General features: G+C 38.7%; 1 protein-coding gene and 1 pseudogene across 2 annotated transcripts in view; one reads left to right on the plus strand and one right to left on the minus strand.

Annotated features, from left to right (window-relative positions):
- Positions 1 to 5,063, plus strand: part of MRE11 (MRE11 homolog, double strand break repair nuclease) — a 64,388-nt gene extending 59,325 nt beyond the window's left edge. The window contains exons 19-20 of the mRNA XM_082660219.1: positions 2,676 to 2,754; positions 4,877 to 5,063. Of these exons, the coding sequence (XP_082516345.1) occupies positions 2,676 to 2,754; positions 4,877 to 4,933 (136 nt within the window). The 3' untranslated portion in view covers positions 4,934 to 5,063. The remainder of the gene's footprint in view (positions 1 to 2,675; positions 2,755 to 4,876) is intronic.
- Positions 5,064 to 15,771: 10,708 nt separating this feature from the next.
- LOC309826855 (nucleoside diphosphate kinase 6-like) lies at positions 15,772 to 16,248 on the minus strand (annotated as a pseudogene). The gene has a single exon. The product of its transcript is annotated as a nucleoside diphosphate kinase 6-like (transcript).
- Positions 16,249 to 20,278: the final 4,030 nt, after the last annotated feature.

Below are 20,278 nucleotides of genomic sequence, written 5' to 3' on the forward strand. Positions count from 1 at the left end.
GATGAAGATAATAATATTTACCTCAAAGTGTTGTTATGAGGCTTTAAAGTGAGTTAATATTTGTGAAGTGCTAAGTACAGCACTTAACACATAGTAACACCTCTAGAAGGGCTTACTGAAGAAATAACAGGCTAGGGAAATAGAACAAGAATAATGGAAAGAATGGTAAGCAGTAAAAGCACTAATATTCTGGTAGTTGACTTTAAAAAGGAAAGAACTTCCAGCTGTAAAACTCCTTTCTGCTGGATGGGCAGTGGAAATCCACCCACTTTCCCCTGGAAAAACTGCACCAAACTCTACATGGTTGTACTGGGGACAAAAGGACCCTTCCAGATTTGATAGAGCTGGTGGCAACCTTCCCCTCCCCGCCGACCTTAAAGCAGTGAGCAAGAGAAGACCTGGCCCCATCAGGCCAGGTAGAGGAGGAGAGATGGAGGGGATTCTATTAAACCTTGCAGCGGGGGGAGCCAACATTTTGGGGGCACCTTTTATGTAGGCCAGTTTAACATGTTCTCTTATGCTTGTGATGCTGCTACAACTGACATAATTGGCTGAATATCTCTAGGTAAGAATTCTGACTTGTGCCTCCAAATTATATCTGTACAAAAATGGAGAAGACTTACAGCTCCTGGCACTCAGTGTAATACCCCCTGTCTGCCTTATTTTTGAGCCATCCACAGGAAACTAATCCAATTAAACATTTTTTGACATCCAGGACAAGAGTCCATTTATTTGACCCAGTAGTCAAAACTGTATAACTATTCTTCCCTTCCTGCCACTGCTCTCTGAGGATAGGGGACCTCGCATAGACTGGATCTGTAGGTGTGTGAGGTCCTCTGGTGCAGAATTGGGGGCTCCTGCTGTGATCAAATGAGCCAGCATCTGGTGTAGAATGCCTGGCTTGTTTCTGGACACCACTGGTTATTTGTCAGGGGAGACATCAGCAAGCAGAGTCAGGCCTCAGTGGCTGCTTCTTCCTATAACCCCCCTCTTTCCCCAGCTCTCACAGCAACAATGCCTCACCTGCTGTGGCTAGCCTTGGCACTGTGGCTTCATGCTTTTGATCTGCTTCTTCCTGTCACAGATGATGGAAACAAGTCAACAATGATCAGTTCCTGCTTAGGTCAAGTACAGAGAGTTGGGGACTTCCCAGGTAGATTGGTTGATAAATTTCTTGATCCTCTACCTCCAAAGCTATGTTGCTCTTCAAGTTTGCTCAGCAAATCCTCCTGTCCTTTACTTTTGTGCCTAAGAGCCTGTGGATTTTTCTGTTTCCTTCTGATGCATAGACCTCTTGACTCTCAACAATTTGTCCAGACAAGCCCTTTAGATATATTTTGTTTGCTATAGTAACATCCCAAAGCATGGTAATAAATTGTTGGCTAAGAGTTCACAGACACTGCTTTTATTTAAGACAGGAGCTGGCAGACTTTTTTCTTAAAGGGCCAGGGAGTAAATATTTTAGGCTTCGCGGGCCAAGAGGCAAAACTGGGGATATTATGTAGGTGCTTATATAACCATTTAAATATACCCATTTCAAAATGTGAAGACCATTCTTAGCTCACAGGCTGTAAGGAACAGGTAGGCTGGATTTGGTGTGCTAGCCAAGTTTGCTGGCCCCTGTCCTAAGATGACTTAAAATTTTTGTTAGTAAAAATACATAGGAATATGAGTTCCATCACTACACATTAAGCTTCATAAAAGTAGATTCCTGATTATCTTGCTTACTGTTGTTTCCCAGGGCCTATCAGAGTACCTGGGGTCAAGCACTAAGTAAATATTTGTTATTCGGACTGGACACAAATAATATTAACAGTGAGGCAACCCTAGAAAGCGGTGAGCCTTTCCTAAGATCCTTTTATCCTGTTATAGAAACGTAACTGAGATTTGGTTTAAAATATTTCAGTATTGCCATAATTTTCAGGAGTAGAGGGTGGTAGTAGGTACATGTTAATGTATGCTAAGAACTATGATGTCAGCAAACATCTGTGGCGTGCTTCATGTGTGTCAGGCACTGAGCAAAGTGTTTAAGTATATAAACACATTTAATCTTTAAAAAATTCTTATCGGGCTTCCCTGGTGGCGCAGTGGTTGAGAATCTGCCTGCTAACGCAGGGGACACGGGTTTGAGCCCTGGTCTGGGGGGATCCCACATGCCTTGGAGCAACTAGGCCCGTGGGCCACAACTACTGAGCCTGCGCGTCTGGAGCTTGTGCTCCGCAACAAGAGAGGCCGCGATAGTGAGAGGCCTGCGCACCGCGATGAAGAGTGGCCCCCGCTTGCCACAACTGGAGAAAGCCCTAGCATAGAAACGAAGACCCAACACAGCAAAAATAAAAATAAATTAATTAATAAACTCCTACCCCCAACATCTAAAAAAAAAGATTAAAAAAAAAATTCTTATCATCCTCGTTTTACAGGTGAGGAAATTGCGGCACAGGGAGGCTAAGCTGCTTGAAGCCATGTAGCTCCTAAATGGCAGAACTGGAATTCAGACCCTGACATCAGAGTCCTTTTCATTGCCACTAAGCTTCTACTGCCTCTAATGTAGCTCGAAGGGAATGTGTTAGTTATTTTTATTCATGGCTGCTACTAAAATGAAAAACTTAGCTCGAAAGCCTTCTGTGATGAATTCTTTGGTTCATTTTCTCTGTTTTTCTCACATTTTGCCTCAGGTGGTTGAGCACTTCATCATCGAGCAAACACACGTCCCGGAGCAAAATCACTAAAGGGGTTGATTTTGAATCAGATGAGGTAATAACGTAATACATTAAGTCTTAAATAATTCTTCAATGTTTATAAAATCTGAATAGGGACTGCTAAGCTAGTTGCCGAAAATTATTTCTAAAAATAGTTTCATTGATCACCTTCCTTTGAACCATAGTTAATATTGAGTCAATGAGTGGCCTCTGTTGAGTGCTCATCGATGGAAATACCTCAGATGTGAAAGGCCTGCAGATCCTCAACATATAATATCACTCAGCTCTTCTTTAACTTGCCCAGTTAACAGTAGGATCAGAATAGTTTTTTCAGCTTCTGTTGTTTATGTTTGGAGAAATGGTGATGATATCGTGAAAGCCTTTAATGTTACTCTACAACAGAATGTTTATTAACTGTTCACTGTATGCTCTACACATCTCCTGTATATTTAAGGTGGTACATGGTGGTGTTTTTCAGTTGTGGTAGAAACACATAACATAAAACTTACCATCTTAACCAGTTTTAAGTGTACAGTTAGTTCACTAATATTAAGTATATTCATACTGTTGTGCAACAGTCTCCAGAACCTTTACATGTTCCCAAACCAAAAATCTATACCCATTGAACCACATCTCCTCATTTTCCCCTCTCCTCAGCCCCTGGCAAGGGGCTCTTCTACTTTGTGCATTATGATTTTGACTACTCTGATACTTCATATAAGTGGAATTATACAGCATTTGTCTTTCTGTGCCTGGCTTATTTCATTGAGCATAGTGTCCTCCAGGTTCATCCCTGTCGTACCACATGACTCACACCTTTGGTTTTGAGCTTCATCTGCTGCCGTCGTGTTCTCTGTGTCCCAGCTGTGGTTTTGAAACAGCTTGAAGAGAAGACGCCCCAGAACTCAGGCTGCAAAGAAAAATGGCACCATGAGCTTAGTCTGCCTATTAAATACTAGCATGTTGCCTCCAGGAGAGAAGTGGGCAGTTGTTGACCCGTTGGTTAATTCCAAAGCATCTAGATACACATGTGGTTATATGTTACTTACAGAAATTCATATAGTTCACGTTAGCTACAAAGGAGAACTATTAGAAAATTCTCTACTATAGTTTGGATTTATCTCTGGTTTATTAATGAGTTCTGCCTTTTATGGTAGCAGAAAATGAATCAATAAGTGAGAGCGAATTTGTGTTTCTCAAGGCATCCATATCTCACTAGAGATAGCTAATTTAGCGAACACTGGAACATGTTAATATCACCAGCAGAGCCTAACACCAAATAATTATCCCTTTTTATTAATGTCTTAAAGGAAACATAAACCAAAACTTTACAAATTTGCTTTCTCTTTTGAATAGTTATAGAATGTATATCATTGATTTTATGTTAACCTCATCAAATTATGTATTTGGGGCTTATCGAAGGTTTAGTTTTCATTCTCTCTAATTAAATTCTTAGTTAACATCTGATATTCCTGCCTGTTCTTACTATGCATATAATCTACGTCCCAGCAGGATGGGAAGTCTTTGAAACTAAATAGTTCCTCTACTTATTTTTCCAAAAAAAATATTTGAAAGATTGCTTTCCTAGGTTGTTTCTTGTACCAGTCTGAGAGTAGCTGTCTATTTCTAGCATTAAATGGGTAATGGAGATAAAAATTACAGCTATTTCTGAATTAGGTCATGTGGCTTCATTATTTTTTGGCTCTGAATTTCCAGAGCATCAGATATACCAGTTATAAAATGTAAATGAAAAAAAAAAAACCTATTTAAAAACCTAATAGAAATTACTTGAAGAGGTTTTTTTTGTTTGTTTTTTTGTCTTGCCCATGCCTTATTTGCTTTTGTTAAGGTGAATAATTGAGAGAAATACATATGATATATATTGTGGGCTTATATATATACACACATATAGAGCAGGATAAATTTTTATTTTTAATGCTTGCTAAGAATTTAGTTGGACTTTCATTGTTTTAACAATGAAATAGCTACTAAGGAAGGGAGGAAGAGAAAAAAATTGACAAACTATTCATGTTTATAAAGGAAATAGGAAAATGAAAGTCTACCCCATGTGAAAGGAGAAAATGGCTCTTACTGGTATTGTTTTGCCCATAAGAACTTCTGTCTTGTTTCAGTGAAGTGTGGAACAGTCACTAATTGTACATTTGGATTCATTCCAGGATGATGATGATGATCCTTTTATGAACCCTAGTTCTGTAAGAAGAAACAGAAGATAATATATTTAATGGCAGTTTGAAGTTTTCAAGATTCAGGAAAAATCGAAACGTTGCAAACTACGAGTTTACCAGTTGAAGATTTTTTGAGTATTGCTGTTAACTGAAGAATTTGAATGATTCTTACTTAACAGAGAAACTAATGTATAAAAATTTACGTTTTTGAATATCATTTCCTGAACATGACTTCATTATTTGAGAAACTTCCCAGCTCAAGGGCATATAGAATAGCATTGGTTTTCCTTATTTTTTAATCTGGTTGTTAACATTACCTGTTCTATAAATGCTCCATACAACTTAGAATGTTGTTTTTCTGACATACATCAGTATATGTCTTACCGAGTGAGAGCTTTGCTTAAATACAGTCTTGAGTAAGGACTAAAATAAATCTACCATTGTATGTTTCTGCTTTATAATCAAAGACTGTGCCAGTATTTTAAGGTTATTATATTTAGCCAAAGTTGAGGAAAAGAGCTTATAGAATCTAGTCCTTTTTATAATTTTCGTAATTTCTAGACATCCTGGATTTCCTGCAGGTAAAACAATTTATATGAAATGGTGCCTAAGCTCACTGTTACTCAGTATATGTTCTTTTTCTAATGCTTGTGATAGTATCAGCCAGAAACTTTGAATGATTACATATACCCTATGCTTTGAATAATTAGATATAAGTTTGTATCAAAAAATAAAGTCTGTCAGAATTATTGTTTTTTATTCCAGTTGTAGCAAAGATTCCAGAGGATTATGTTCCCATTGAATGGTGGTAATTTTCTCCATTATTTTCTATTATTAATGGTTCCCTTTCTCTCTCTCTCTCTCTCTCTCTCTCTCTCGCTCTCGCTCTCGCTCTCTCTCTCTCTCACTCTCACTCTCTCTCTCTCTCTCTCTCTCACCTGTTTCTAGGAGGAAAGGGTTAAAATAATTTAACCATATCTTCTTAGAAGCTACTGAAGAGTTTTGTTTTGTTTTTTTTTTTAGATAGAGTGGTCACTTGAACCTTATGGTTATATTAGATAAACATATTGAAATATAACTTCTGTGGAATATCGATGCCAAGGTTTCTCATTAATATATGTAATTTTTTTCTCATTAATATTTTATCTTAACATTGAGCATGGGCAATTCCAAAATCTTAGAGAAGCAGCTCCTGTTACATTTTCTTACGTGTATTCGGGAGACCTAAGAATTTGACCTCTTCAGATTTAAGTTCAATAATCCCATTCTCCTTTCTAAGTCTCTGTTTAAAGACTCCCTGAGAGTATTCCTTCTTTTCATCTAACAGTGCAGCTATATATTCAAGACTCCTTAAGGAAGTTATAGATCTTGGTGGTACAACAGCCTGACATTTCTTTATATGTAGAAACAAATGCTAGACTGAGTGATATTCCTGATTATTGGCATATTCATACCTAGAATGTGTCAAACTATGAAAGACAGCATTTGCTTAGTGACTGCCTCTATATCATAGCCCTTGTAATGGGTCTAAGTCAAGAATTGCGATGTAGCCTTAGTTTCTTTAAAAATGTTTTCTGTGCCTCACTTGAGCATAAGGATTATTTTAGCGGTTGCATTAACTCAGCAGAAGGCCTTGTCCTGTGAAAGATTCTCAGACACATCTGCTCCCATCTTTAATATTCCCAGTATTTGAATGAAGCAAAGATGAAATCATGAGTAAGAGTTGCTCTCCATGGTGGGATGGAAGCTGGTTTGGGTGGCTGTCTGGGAAGACTCAGCCAATGGCTCTTCTCACCTGCCAGTGAGATGTCACCTGCTGGGGTGAGGGTCATAGTGAGGGAGATGGTCACTAATGCGTCCTGACAGGTTCCTGAGAAAAAAAGAGTAAGGCTTTCTCCCTTCCTACAAACTGCTCTACGGTATGAAAGAGGTACTAAATGTGATTCTGTTAGCTCCTAGGAGAAGTGATTCCATGGCAGTGAGAGAGGGTGAAACTCTCAGCCAATTCAGGTCATTTTGTGAATAGCGTGTGTCACCTCCTGGAAATACAGTAAATAGGAAAGAAAAATCTTTTTGATGAATATTGCTGCATAGTTAAATATGCCACATATCCTTGATATTCTGTATTGATGCAGTGAAGTCTAGGGTTTTTTGGACAGTTCTCAGACATGTTGGGATAGGTGTGTAGCGGTGATTTCCAGATGACTGCAGAGCCCCTACAGTTCCTCGAGGCTGAGACAGGGCCTCAGTGAAAACATTCTGAGGGAAAAAATCCTTCCATCGTTTACCAAAGAATATCCCTCTTTCTGACATTTTGTTGTGTATCAAAAATACAATAGTGCATTTACAATTCTAGGAAATAAAACTGGTACTTAGAAAATTCAAGCATTTAGGCATACGACTTTCAATTTGGGTACAAATTGGACATTTTTTCCCTCAACTTTTAAAATTATGACCTGCAATAACAGAAAAGTCATGTGCTTTAACAAACAATGATACAGTGAGCCTCATGGCATTCTCTATACAGGTCAGGAAATAGAACTTGACCAATGCCTCAGAAGCCCACCAGTGTTCTCTCCTGGAAACGCATCTTGACTCCTGCAATTCAGAAGTTCTTACTTTTGCCACAAGGTGGTGCTTCCAAATCTAAACTTAAGTCAGTGTAGTTTTGCAGTAAATTTGGAACCTGTGCATACTAAACTATGCAGTAAAACCAAAGTTAGCTTTCTAATTTTATGTGTAAATTGCTTGACATATTTCACCTGGCTCAGCCTGGTGAAATTGCCAGGAAATTGCCCGTAAAATTCATAAATTTTACATGTAAAGGGTCAAGAAGAAAACGTTTTATGTTTTAATAAACAAAGAGGAAAAACTCTTTATTAGAAAAATGGAATAAAGTCTCCCATTGTAAAAGTTTTCTGTTGAAATGTACTATATTTAAAAATAATGGGACTTCCCTGGTGGCACAGTGGTTAAGAATACGCCTGCCCATGAAGGGGACATGGGTTCGATCCCTGGTCCGCGAAGATCCCACATACTGCGGAGCAACTAAGCCCGTGTGCCACAACTACTGAGCCCACGTGCCACAACTGAAGCCCACAGTGCCTAGAGCCTGTGCTCCGCAACAAGAGAAGCCACTGCAGTGAGAAGCCCTCGCACCACAGCGAAGAGTAGCCCCCGCTCCACACAACTAGAGAAAGCCCACGCGCAGCAACGAAGACCCAACATGGCCAAAAATAATTAAATTTAATAAAAATAACCATTCCCCCAATGTAATCTGATGTCCTCTTTTGTATCTCATACATTTAATTCACAGTATTTTGTGGCTTTTTAAAGCTAACTACCATTAAGGTTATTATAAAAGATTTTATAGAATGAAGAGTTGGTTTTTTGAGTCCAAAGAGCTTCCGTATTTTCAATGAAAAATGTCCACATTTCATCATTTGCTTATCTCATTTTCTTTTAATAGTCTGAACTTAATGTTTAATAGCTAGGTCTGAAAATACTAGTGATTTAGCTTAGCCTCTTAAGAAGTCAGTTCACATAGCTTGCTATTGCCATGACTGATAACTAGATCTGATTTTAGCTGTTTAAATCGTAAAGGAAATGCATATTTATTCTTCAAAATTCACACATTGAAATTTTATCAAAACGTGTGTATTTCCCTATAATCCTCTCTCCCAGACACAACCTCTCAACAATGATGTATATATTTCTCCAGTTACTTTCGGCATGACTACTAACAAAAATTGTTGAATTAGAACCCCAAATTGTATAGTCACATATTTTAGTCTTTGTATCAAGGTATATGTTCACCTTGATACTTTTCTTGACATCCTGATTTTTCCATATCTTCTTTATCAAACTCTTAATTAAACCATCATTGCCTGTTTTAAGAGGTAATTGTACTGCTTTCTGATGTGTAATTTAAATGTTATCACTCAATAATAATTTGGGTCAAATAAAAGAGTATTTAATCTGTGTGCCTTGATGTTGTAAGTGGTAAAGTGAGATTCAAAGGGCTCTTGGCTGGTGATTGCACATAATAGTTGATTAAATGAAAGAAGCACAATGGATATTAGGCTGGTTGGCCCAGGCCACACTCTCTTCTGCCTGTCAGAGCCGCTAGGCAGTGCTAATGATTCATGTACCTCTACCTAACACTAGTGCTTGAGTACCCTTGATCACAGTGCCTGTTTAATTTCAAGAGTTTCATGTTCGTTTTGTTTAATAATCAGTATTTTCTCCACTGTAAGCTTATAAAACTAACTTCAGCCTACCTATGATTGCATTTGAACTGATTGTGGGGTGTATCTGGACTTTGCGCAAATGCTGCTAGAGGCAAAAAGCCATTGCCTAATGGAATAAGAGGTGCAATTGCACATCTGTTGGTTTTTTGTGGGTTTTTTTTTTTTTTTGTCTATTGGTCTTAATAGTCCGGAAATAGGACTTGTGAAATGACATCTATCCATTCATCGTAGACATATCTGAAAACGCCCAGTGGTTGATCATCCCAGTCTTGATTTCGGAGCTTTTTAGTAGTGCCTTAAAATCAGGTCATGTTTTTTAAACTTTTAATTTTGAAATAATACAAATTTATGGAAAATGTGTAAGAATAATAGAGTACTTTTTACCTTTTACGCAGATTCACCAATTTTTAACATTTCGTCACTCTGTGTGTATGTACCACACATATATATTCATATACAAGCATGAACATGCACACTTACATACTTTTTTTCAGTCTTCTGAGAGTAGGTTGCAAGGGGTAATGCTCCTTTCCTCCTTATTATTTTCTTCAGTGTATATTCGTGTGTCCTCAAATCTTACTCCCTTCCCTGTTGCCCCATCCCTTTCTCCTCTTTCTGCTCTATCCATTGTAGGTAAACAGTTTCATTCTTGTTTATCCTTTCTGCATTTCTTTTTGCTAAAAGTGGATATGTGTATTTTTAATTTCCCCATTTTTCTTATATAAAAATTTGTATGCTATATATATTCTCACTCTGAACAATATATCCTAGAAATTATTCCCTACAATTTTATAAAGGTCTTTTCTGTTTTTCATAGCTACACAGTCCTCCATTGAATTTAAATACCATGGTTTATTCTATCATTCTCCTACATATGGGTATTTAAGTAGTTCCAATATTTACAATATATAAATAATGCTGCAATATTAACCTTATTAGTATTTTCATATTTTTGGAAGTTTATCTTCAGAGTAAATTCCTAGAAGGTGGGATTGCTGGGTAAAAGGGTGAATGCATTTGTAGTTTTGCTAAATACTGCCAAATTCCCTCCAGAGAGTTTGCCTCGTTTTGTATTTCTGCCAACAGTGTGTAAGACTGCCTATTTCTCCATATCCTCACCATCAGAATTTATTGTCAAGCTTTTGATTTTTTGCCAGTCTAGTGGATGATTATCTCCATGTAGTTTTATTTTTCATTTCTGTTATGAATGAAGTTGAACTTGTAAATGTATATGTAAGGGCCATTTTTGGTGCATTGCTTGTTTGTGTATTTTGTCCATTTTTCTAGGATTTTTAGTTCCTTCCCCCCAAATTAATTCTTTAAAAACTTTTATATTAAGGATATTGGCCCTTTGTCTATAATGTATTGCAAAATTTGTTTTCTTGCTTTCCTTCTGTGCTCTTATAGTTTCATTTCTTTCACATTTACATCTCTGATCCATTTAGAGTTCATTCTTGTGTAAAGTTGTGAGAAATGGATTTAGTTTTATCTTTTACAAATGACTATCCAGTTGTCTGTGCATCATTTATTAAAGCGGCCTCTTTGCCCCAGCAATGTGCTAGATTTTCATATGTAGTGTGGTCTATTTCTGGACTTTCTATTCCATTCCATTGGTCTGTCTCGTCATGCACTGATAGCACAAAGTTTAAATATGAAGGCTGTGTAGTATGGTATAATGTCTGATAGGGCTAATCACCCCTCATAGCTTTTCATTTTCAGTGTTTTATTAGCTATTCTTTTATGTTTGTTTTTCCAAATGAATTTAAGTATCAGTTTTGTAGCTTCAGCAACAAAAAAATTTTTTGGTTTTTTTTTTGGAGGAATTGCATTAAGTTTATAAATTAGGAAGAACTGACATCTTGTATGGATGTCAAGTCTATTTTATATATTTCAGAAATGTTCTAAATGTTCTTTTTTTTTTTAACATCTTTATTGGGGTATAATTGCTTTACAATGGTGTGTTAGTTTCTGCTTAAATGTTCTTCATAGAGGTTTTGAACACTTCTAAAATTTAATCTTAAGTATTTTGTCTTTTGCGCTGCTATTGTGATTATAGTTCTTCTCTTCCATTATATCTTTTTTTTTTAATTTTATTTATTTTATTTATTTTTGGCTGCATTGAGTCCTCATTGCTGTGCGCGGGCTTCCTCTAATTGCAGTGAGCGGGGGCTACTCTTGTTGCGGAGCATGGGCTCTAGGCACGCGCGTTTCAGTAGTTGTGGCATGCAGGCTCAGTAGTTGTGGCTTGTGGACTCTAGAATGCGGGTTCAGTAGTTGTGGTGCATGGGCTTAGTTGCTCCACAGCATGTGGAATCTTCCCCGAACAGGGCTTGAAACTGTGTCCCCTGCATTGGCAGGAGGATTCTTAACCACTGTGCCACCAGGGAAGCCCTTCCATTATATCTTATAACTGGTTATTTTTATATATGAAAGCTATTCATTTTTGCATGATAATTTTATATCCTGCTAACTTGCTGAATTCTATCATTAAAATTTGTTTTATCTTTGATGCGCTAGGATTTTCCAGGTGTAATTTTATGTGACTCACCAATAAAGATATTTTTGCTTCTTGTTTCAATTCTTATGCCTTTAATTTTTTCTCTTATCTAAGTGCATTGGCCTCCACCTCCATCTTAATATATCAAAAAAACTGGCAAACTGCAGACAGGGAATGTAAAGTTTTTTCTATACACTTTGGTGGAATGTTACCGAAGTTAAAAAACTGTAACTAAAAATAGCTCGGAAAATTCTTCTCCAGACAAATTTTATAAATTTACCAAATAATAACTTCATTCAAGTGGAATTATACGATGTGTACCTTATTGTGTATGACTTCTTTCTCACAGTGTGATGTCTGAGATCATTCATGTTACAGCATGACTCTGTACTTTTTCATTGCTTATAGCGGATTCCACTCTCACCAGTCCATATCCTTGCAAAATATTTGGTATTTTTAGCCTTTTTCATTTTAGTCATACTGATGGATATGTGATAGTATCTTCTTGTGGTTTTATTTTCATTTCTCTGATGACTAATGATGTTAAGGAACATTTCGTATTTTTTGTGCAAATTTTGATGTCATCTTTTGGGATATATGTATTCAGATATTTTGCCCATTTTTGAATGGGTTGTCTGCCTTTTTCTTACCGATTTCTGGGAGATATATTTTATACAATTCCTTTGTTGAGTACATGTATTGCAAAATCTTCTCCAGTGGCTTACCTTTTTGTTCTGTATATGATGTGTTGTTGAACAGAAGTTTTTAATTTCAACAAAGGTCAATTTGTCAATGATTAATGTTTCTGTGTCCTGTTTGAGAAAACCATGCTCTATCCTAAGATCATAAAGAGATTCTTCTGTGTTATGTCCCAGAAGCTTATCTGACTTGCCTTTCACATTTAACTCTACAGTCCAGCTGGGAGTTGATTTTTATGTGTGGTCTGAGATAGGAATCATGTTTCATTCTATTCCACATGGAGATTCACTGGCCTCAGCACCATTTGTTGAAATGACAGTCCTTTACCCCTGCTCCGCAGAGCTATCTTAGTCATTAATTAACAGACCATATATATACAGATCAATTTCTGAAATCTTTATTCTGTTCCATTGCTCTATTTGGAATTAATTGCTATAGTTTTATAATGAGTTTTTGTTTTGTTTTGTTTTGCGGTACACAGGCCTCTCACTGTTGTGGCCTCTCCCGTTGCGGAGCACAGGTTCCAGACGCGCAGGCTCAGCGGCCATGGCTCACGGGCCCAGCCGCTCCACGGCATGTGGGATCTTCCTGCACCGGGGCACGAACCCGTGTCCCCTGCATCGGCAGGCGGACTCTCAACCACTGCACCACCAGGGAAGCCCATGAGTTTTATAATAAGAACAAGTCTTCCATCTTTGTTTTTTTTCCCCAAGGTTTTCTTGGTAATTCTTGGCTCTAAAAATTTTCAAGTAAATTTTGTAATTATATATACTGCTTGTGAGCTAATATAAGGTCTTAACAAAAATACCTGTGTGGTTTCAGTTTGGTTAAAATTTTTTTTTATTGAAGTATAGTTGATTTACAGTGTTGTGTTAATTTCTGCTGTACAGCAAAGTGATTCAGCTATGTATGTGTATGTGTGTGCGTATATATATATATATATATATACTTTTTTTAATATAAATTTATTTATTTATTTTTAGCTGTGTTGGGTCTTTGTTGCTGTGCGTGGGCTTTCTCTAGTTGCAGCAAGTGAGGGCTATTCTTCATTGCGGTGCGTGGGCTTCTCATTATGGTGGCTTCTCTCGTTGCGGAGCACGGGCTCTAGGCACGGAGGTTTCAGTAGTTGTGGCATGCGGGCTCAGTAGTTGTGGCTCGCGGGCTCTAGAGTGCAGGCTCAGTAGTTGTGGCACACGGGCTTAGTTGCTCCAAGGCATGAGGGATCTTCCCGGACCAGGGCTTGAACCCGTGTCCCCTGCATTGGCAGGCGGATTCTTAACCACTGTGCCACCAGGGAAGTCTCTACATTCTTTTTTAATATTTTTTTCCATTATGGTTTATCTCAGGATATTGAATATAGTTCCCTGTGCTATATAGTTGGTTATAATTCTTAACTGTTGTTAATTGCAGTTGATTTAATTTAAACCTTGATCTTATTCCCAGGCTTGACTAGATATTTCCTTTGATAGTCAAAGAAACCGATTTTGGTTGCCAAAGCTAAAGTTTGCTGACTGAGATTAGGAAAATATCCTGTTCTTGCTGGTATCTTCCTGTTTCCTACCTGAAATGTTATCAACCTCATTTACCTGGCCTAATGTTCCTTTGCCCATTGGTGGCATAGCCCAGTCAAGAGAGGGTAATAATGTTTCTTATGCCCCCACCTCACCCACCTTCTTTTCCTCCAACTTGTTTAAAGCATGTGCTGTTTTTCCCTCCTCTCCTGAAACGCTTCCTACATTTACAAAACAGTCAATCCGGGCTTTCTTCCAGTTCTGATCTTCACTACCCAAACCCCTCTGCCACTCTGCCCACTAGTTTCCTTCCATCTTCATTTCCACCTCCTAATACGCATCTCCTTATATTCTGCAGGGGTCCCTTCTCCTCATCAGATGCAGCAGGTGCTACGAAGGGAAGGAGGAAAGGAGGAAAATGAGGCAGAGAACTGTTTATTGAGTTGCTCTTCCATGCCTGGCCCAGGTATATATACACATTGTCATTATTTAATTCTCATGACACTACATAGTAGGCATTATTACCCTTTTTTAAATAGCTTAAGATCACACAGCTAATAAACGTAGGGCTGAGATTTAAATCTAATTCTATCTGAATCCAAATCTCGTTCTTTCCACATGACCACACTGCCTCCCATGAACTGAGGCATGTCCTGACTTGCAGCTTAAAACAGTCTCAAATCCTAATGCATCTTTGAACAGAGACTATACAGAAAAGAAGGGCAAAGTCCAAAGTAGAATTTGAGCTAGATCTCAAGTTGGTGGCTGGCCCAGACGGGGCGAACACCCAGAGGAGAGCTTTCCCTTGGAGAGAGACATTTCAGGTGGTTACAGGGATTCATATTAAACAATGAGCAGTAAATATGGGTGACTCACTGACCAAGTTCTTATGAATATTGAAAAGTAAATGGTTTCCAGTTGGTCCAGATAAAATCTGTAATAGATGATAGACAGAGAGACAGAGAACGGGTGACCACTGGGATTCTCGGGGTTGATTCAGTTAGGTCTAATGTGTCCATCAACTAAAAACTTGTTTAACAGTAATTTCCCACAGGAAATTTTTCTATTTTGGGGTTTTTTCTCCAAATCATATTTATTATTTTTTCTCTGATTATTTAAAAGAAACTATAGGAAAACTAAAAAGTACTAAACAACACAATGAAAAAAATATATATATATAATTAATATAGTATATGTATTTGTGAATATAGCTGCTTTGTTTCTTTAAGATAAATTCTTAGATGTGAACTTTTTGGACGTAAAGTGTGGGTCATATTTTGAACACTTGGTAAAAACCTACAAATTCCCTTGTTGAATGGCCAGAGGACATGAATTTTAAAATGACAGACTGGAAATGCAAATAGCTAATAAGCCCAGGACTTTATTAGTAATTAAATTAACTTAAGGGACATATCATTTTTAATTATTGAAATAGAAGCTTTTCATTCATGCGATTTTTTTTTTTTTTTTTTGACTTCAGGACAGGTTTAATTGCTCCAGTTAAGGATAGAGAGATAGCACCTAGAGTAGTGCTCCCAGCCTTGAGGTTTCAGTAGAACACTGACTTTCATTAAGGAAAATAGACCAAATATTGCTAATACAGAGCCACTGTGTTTTTCAGGCAAGTCAATTAGGAAAGCTCCTCCTTGAAAACGGTTGAATAGTTCTCAGAAAAAAGAGAAGCCGTTGTTCCTCTGAACCACCCATGGACATTCCAGAGAAGAGGCAGATAGAGAGTTAGGTTCTAGAAGAGACGGCAGCAAGGAGCTAGGCCCTTACGCAGGTGGCGGTGGCCAGCAGAGAGGGTGCAATGAGCCCTAGGCCTCCCTGGTCCTAGGAGAACGCTCTGGATCAGAGGTCTGCGAGAAGAGGCCGGGTAATGCCAGCAGTCTTCACAGACAGACAGGCCTCCTCTGGACTGTAGCGCAGCTAAGGCTCCTCTTCCTCATACCAGCACTGTTCACTGAAGTCAAGGGAAAAGGCTGCAATCTCTCTAGTGGCTGAAACCACGGTCTGAGCCATGGGTTGTGTTACAGGTGTTGGTGAGGCCAAAACTCCCACAAATTGAATCTGGGGCCACGTGGCATGCTCAAAACACTCGGGTGGGTCCCATCCCTCTGGGTCCTCCAGATCTGGATGGCATCCTTGTGGGAGAATTTAGGCTCAGACTGGCCCACTGGCCATGAACTCCACCAGCTGCTGAGAGAAGAAATGCCCTCCACGTTCTTGGTACGACTTCAGGCAATCTTCGTTTCTCCACAGAAATTCTCTCATTCGTACAGTGAGGAACTTGTTGCTCTGACTCTGCTGATGAACAGCCTCCAGAATCAGTGGGTGAACAACTGCAGGCTTGATCGGGGCCAGAGTGAGGTGGAGAGCATGACGGCTCCGCAAGATCGAGGTCATCTGTCTCCTGCCATCAGAGAGCCTGATAAGAGACCCATCAGGGCTGCACTCCCCACCCTTCCTACTCTGGAGCCCTCATTCATTCGATATTGAGTGCCAGCGATGCATCGGACACTGAGCAAAGGCAAAAAACAAAAAGCAAAAAAAACCCAAATAAAAACAACCCACCATAGACATGACCTCATGGGACATTTAGTCTAAAATACATATACCATTTATTGAATTCTGTTTGCCAGGACTGTGCTAAGCACTTTATAAACATTACATCTGATCACCACAAAAGTCTGTGGTAGTTATTGTTACCGACTGAATGAGGAAACAGATGTTCAGAGACTGACTCACATGTCACATGGCTACACAGGCTGAGGATTGAATCTCAACCTTGACTGACTCCAAAGAGCTCACCATCAGCTTCTGGATGAAGAGGATTCTTTCAGAATGCATTTCAAAAAATCAGTTCAGGGCTTCCCTGGTGGCGCAGTGGTTGAGAGTCCGCCTGCCGATGCAGGGGACACGAGTTCGTGCCCCGGTCCAGGAAGATCCCACATACCACGGAGCGGCTGGGTCCATGAGCCAAGGCCGCTGAGCCTGCATGTCCGGAGCCTGTGCTCCGCAGCGGGAGAGGCCACAACAGTGAGAGACCCGTGTACCACAAAAAAAAAAAAAAATCAATTCAATGACTGGGTGTTGGTTAGGGTGCAGGGAAGTGGTGTTCTCATGTTGCTCGTGGGAATATAAATGGATATATCTTTTCTGCAAAGCAATCCGGCAAAATTATCATATGCCTTAAAGAGTTTTCATCTTTACCTGAAATTCCATTTTTTGCATTCTACCCCAAGGAGAGAATCAGAAATGTGATCAAAGATTTATGTACAGACATACCTCAGAAACATTGCAGATTCAGCTCCAGACCACTGCAATAAAACTAATATAATAAAGTGAGTCACATGAATTTTTTTGTTTTCCCAGTGCACGTAAAAGTACGTTTACACTATACTGTGATCTATTAAGTGTGCAATAGCATTATGTCTAAAAAAGAGTACATTCCTTCATTTTAAAATACTTTATTGTTAAAATATGCTAACCATCATCGGCACCTTCAGCAAGTCATTAATCTTTTTTCTGGTGGAGGGTCTTGCCTCGATGTTGAAGGCTGCTGACTGATCAGGTGGTGGTTGCAGAAGGGTGGGGTGACTGTGGTAATTTCTTAAAATAAGGCGACAGTGAATTTTGCCCCATCGATTGACTCTTCCTTTCAGGAACAATTTCTTTTTAGCATGCAGTACTGTTTGATAGCATTTAGCCCACATAGAAGTTCTTTCAAAATTAGAGTCAACCTTTTCAAACCCTGATGCTGCTTTATCAGTTAAGCTGATTTAATATTCTAAATCCTTTGTTGTCATTTCAACAATCTTTCCAGCATCCTCACCGGAAGCAGATTCCATCTCAAAACACTTTCTTTGCTCACCCATAGGAAGCAGCTCCTCATCCGTTAAAGTTGTATCATGAGATTGCAGCAGTTCAGTCACATCTTCAGGCTCCACTTCTAGTTGTCTTGCTATTTCCAACACATCTGTGGTTACATCTGCCACCGAAGTCCTGAATCCCTCAAAGTCATCCGTGAAGGTTGGAAACAACTTCTTCCAAACTCCTGTTAATGTTGATATTTTGGCTTCTTCCCATGCATCATGAATGTTCTCAATGGCATCTAGGATGGTGTATCCTTTCCAGAAGGTTTTCAACTGACTTTGCCCAGATCCATCAGAGGAACCACTACCTATGCCAACTGTAGTTTTACAAAATGTGTTTCTTAAGTAATAAGACTTGAAAGTCGAAATTACTCCTTGATCCATGGGCTGCAGAACGGATGTTGTGTTAGCAGCATGAAAACAACACTTATCTCTTTGTACATCTTCGTCAGAGCTCTTGAGTGGCCAGTGTGCATTGTCAATAAGCAGTAATCTTTTTTTCTAAGCAGTAGGTCTCAACAGTAGGCTTAAAACATTCAGTAAACCATGTTGTAAACAAATGTGCTGTCATCCAGGCCTTGTTCTCCCATTTCTAGAGCACAGGCAGAGTAGATTTAGCATAATTCTTAAGGGCTCTAGGATTTTTGGAATGGTAAATGAGCACTGGCTTCGCCTTCAAGTCACCAGCTGCATTAGCGCCTAACAGAGAGTCAGCCTGTCCTTTGAAGCTTTAGAGCCAGGCATTGACTTCTCCTCTCTAGCTATGAAAGCCCTAGATGGCATCTTCTTCCAATATTAGGCTGTTTCATCTCCATTGAAAATCTGCTATTTAGTGGAGCCGCCTTCAGTAATTATCTCAGCTAGATCTTCTGGATAACTTGCTGCTGCTTCTACATCAGCACTTGCTGCTTCACCTTGCACTTTTATATTATGGAGATGGCTTCTTTCCTTAAACCTCATGAACCAACCTCTGCTATCAAACTTTTCTTCTACAGCTTCCTCGCATCTCTCAGCCTTCAGAGAATGGAAAAGAGTTAGGCCTTGCTCTGGATTAGGCTTTGGCTTAAGAGAATGTGGGAGCTGATCTTCTATCCAGACCACTAAAACGTTCTCCATATCAGCAATAGGCTGTTTCTCTTATCATCTGTGTGTTCACTGGAGTAGCATTTTTAATTTCCTTGAAGAACTTTTCCTTTGCAGTCACCACCTAGCTAACAGTTTGGTGCAGGAGGCCTAGCTTTCAGCCTATCTTGGCTTTCAACATGCCTCCCTCACTAAGCTTAATTATTTCTAGCTTTTAATTTAAAGAAAGACGTGTGACTCTTCCCTGTACTTGAACACTTAGAGGCCACTTTAGGGTTATTAATTGGCCTAATTTCAATATTGTTGTATCTCAGGGAATAGGGAGGCCTGAGGAGAGGCAGAGAGATGGGGAATGGCTGGTTGGTGGAGCAGTCAGACATGCATATTTTTTTTTTTTTTTTTTTTTGCGGTACGTGGGCCTCTCACTGTTGTGGCCTCTCCCGTTGCGGAGCACAGGCTCCGGACGCGCAGGCTCAGCGGCCATGGCTCACGGGCCTAGCTGCTCCGCGGCATGTGGGATCTTCCTGGACCGGGGCACGAACCCGTGTCCCCTGCATCGGCAGGCGGACTCTCAACCACTGCGCCACCAGGGAAGCCCAGAACATGCATATTTATCAATAAAGTTTGCCATCTTATGTGGGCATGGTTTGAAGCACCCCAAAACAATGACAATAGTAACATCAAAGATCACTGATCACAGATCACCATAACAAGTGTCATAACAATGAAAAAGTTTGAAATGTTGTGAGAGTTACCAAAATGTAACACAGAGACAGAAAGTGAGCAAATGTTATTGGAAAAACTGCGCCGATAGACTTGCTTGACACAGCATTGCTACAAACCTTCAGTTTGTAAAAAACACAGTATCTGCAAAGTGCAATAAATGAAATGCAATAAAATGAGGTATGCTTGTATAACAGCTTGAATATTTGATAATAAAAAATGAATATATATATATAATATACTCTAACAATACATATTATTATAATTTATAATAATATATGTAAATATATAGAGAGTATATATATACAATTATATATTATTTAATGTATCAAATTAAATGACATAATGATATAATGTCTGGAATTTGCTCCAAAATAATCTGGACCAGGGGAGGAGAAATAGATTGAAGCTGGGTGATGGATACATTTAAGTTTATTATATCATATTTCTATATAAAAAGGCTTAAGATATTTATAATGAAAGATGATTCCATCAAGCATTATTTATTACAGTGAAAAATATGCCATGAGACAAAATATACAGCCGTTAAAAGGGATGTTTTTGAGAAAAATTTAGTAACATGGAAAATGCTCTCAGAATGATGTAATCAGGGCACAAAACTGATAAAGTTTCATTTCAACTATGTAAAAAATGTAAAGGAAACGCACCAAAATGTTAATAGCAGGATTATGGTGATATTTATTTTCTTATTTATGTTCTTTTGTATTATTTTACGAATACCATTTATACTCAGA

Source organism: Grampus griseus (assembly GCF_964374135.1).
Source record: "Grampus griseus genome assembly, chromosome: 8".
Taxonomy (NCBI): Eukaryota; Metazoa; Chordata; class Mammalia; order Artiodactyla; family Delphinidae; genus Grampus; species Grampus griseus.